Genomic DNA, 1,657 nt, shown 5'->3' on the forward strand with positions numbered 1-1,657 from the left:
AAATAAGCATTAAATGTCTAGTACAACAACAAAAGCACAAACATAAATTGTCTAGCACATGAAGCTTTAACTATTCATTAGAAAGAATGATATGATTAGCTTCTTCAGTGGTTTGTCTTTTAACTTCTATATCATCTTCAATAAATATCATAGCTTCTAATTAAGACTCATCAAGTGAAAGATTAGCAATTTCTAATATTCTCATATCATCAAGAGACTCAAATCCATCTTGGAAAAGAGGGAACCTCGCTCGCAGCCGCGGAAGTAAATACGTCGGATCTTTTTTTCAGATTTTTTTTTTTCAACGGACACGCGTATCGGATAAGCGTGTAATTTTGAAATTAAATAGTATTTTAATTGGATATGGAAAAGCTGTATCCATCACGTATCGGTGTTGTATCGGAGGTGTATCCATGTATCAGATATAGCATGCCTTCATGAATAGGTGTATCGGTGCAACATAGGATTTAACTAATGAAGTTTCATTGGGGAAATCTGAAGTTAAGTGTGTACGTGACAAAGCTCATTAGATGTGATGAGCTGGGCCAATGCACATGTTCTACATAGTGCGATTGTGTTGTTTCAAATTGCTATCAAAATTAGGCCATTCTAAATATGATTTTTTAATGCAGAATATGTTAATGATTGATCAGTTGGATCTTTTGTTTAGTCCAAGCTAACTGCCTTGATCTCGTGTTGAAAGGATTGCAAACATTTTTTTTTTACATTTTGAATTCAAGTGCATCTGACATACTATACATGCAACTTTTTTTTTTTTTTTTGGTTTCACAATGAATGCCTAACTATTGGTTCACAGCAAGTGGTGAACTGGTGATCCATGCCATTACATAAATATAATCCATACTGAATCGTTTATATTTTGACATCAGTTCTCTCTCACACAGCATAGCAATATTGTTCCCGTTCCACCACCAGCTGCTCCACCATTGCCCAACCATTTGCAAGCATCTAACACACCAATCCCAGAAGATGTCCAACTATCTATGGCCATCAATGCTTCTATACAAACAGCTTTAGTAGAGGGTGTCTCTCTTCCTCATGGGCAACAAGTTTCCCCAATCGATGCCACAAATGATTGGGGTAGCTCCTCTGCAAACCCAAATGCCAGTGCAGCACAGCTTCACACAGGACAAACTGAAGCCCCAGCTGTCTCTTGCTCTTCTCAGGAATCACGTCCTTCTATAACAGTTCCTTCAGCTCCGCCAATTTTGGATGAGGCAGTGTACGGAGGTCCCATTCACTATCCATCTATAGATTCCAGCCCTGTTTATTTCACTGTGCCACCAATTGAAAGGAGTGCTATAAACAGTATTGAAACGAAGGAAGATGATGAAAACAATGCTTCATCTTCCACATGTGTGATCTGCTTGGATAAGCCGGTGGAAGGTGCTTGCATTCCATGTGGTCATATGGTTGGATGCATGTCATGCTTGAAAAAGATCAAAGAGAAGAAAGGGGACTGTCCAGTTTGTCATGCCAAAATTGATCAAGTTATGAGGCTTTATGTTGTTTGACTTGATGATTCTGCCTTTGATCAATTACTCTGTGATCTATTTGTGATTATTGATGATTGTAGCAGATGCTGCTCTTTTTATGTATATGAATGTAAAATCTATCACAAAATTGAATAGGCTGC

General features: G+C 38.0%; 1 protein-coding gene across 1 annotated transcript; it reads left to right on the forward strand.

Moving 5' to 3' along the window:
* Positions 1-1,004: 1,004 nt before the first annotated feature.
* Positions 1,005-1,535, forward strand: LOC110094477 (probable E3 ubiquitin-protein ligase XBOS34). The gene has a single exon (XM_020819729.2). It carries the CDS (start codon positions 1,005-1,007, stop codon positions 1,533-1,535), a length of 531 nt encoding a protein of 176 aa, XP_020675388.2.
* The last annotated feature ends 122 nt before the right edge of the window (positions 1,536-1,657 follow it).

This window comes from Dendrobium catenatum, unplaced genomic scaffold, assembly GCF_001605985.2.
Source record: "Dendrobium catenatum unplaced genomic scaffold, ASM160598v2 original_scaffold_193283, whole genome shotgun sequence".
Classification (NCBI taxonomy): domain Eukaryota; kingdom Viridiplantae; phylum Streptophyta; class Magnoliopsida; order Asparagales; family Orchidaceae; genus Dendrobium; species Dendrobium catenatum.

Coding starts and splice junctions, on each gene's coding strand:
- LOC110094477 (XM_020819729.2), top strand. CDS start 1,005: ATGGCCATCAATGCTTCTATACAAACAGCTTTAGTAGAGGGTGTCTCT.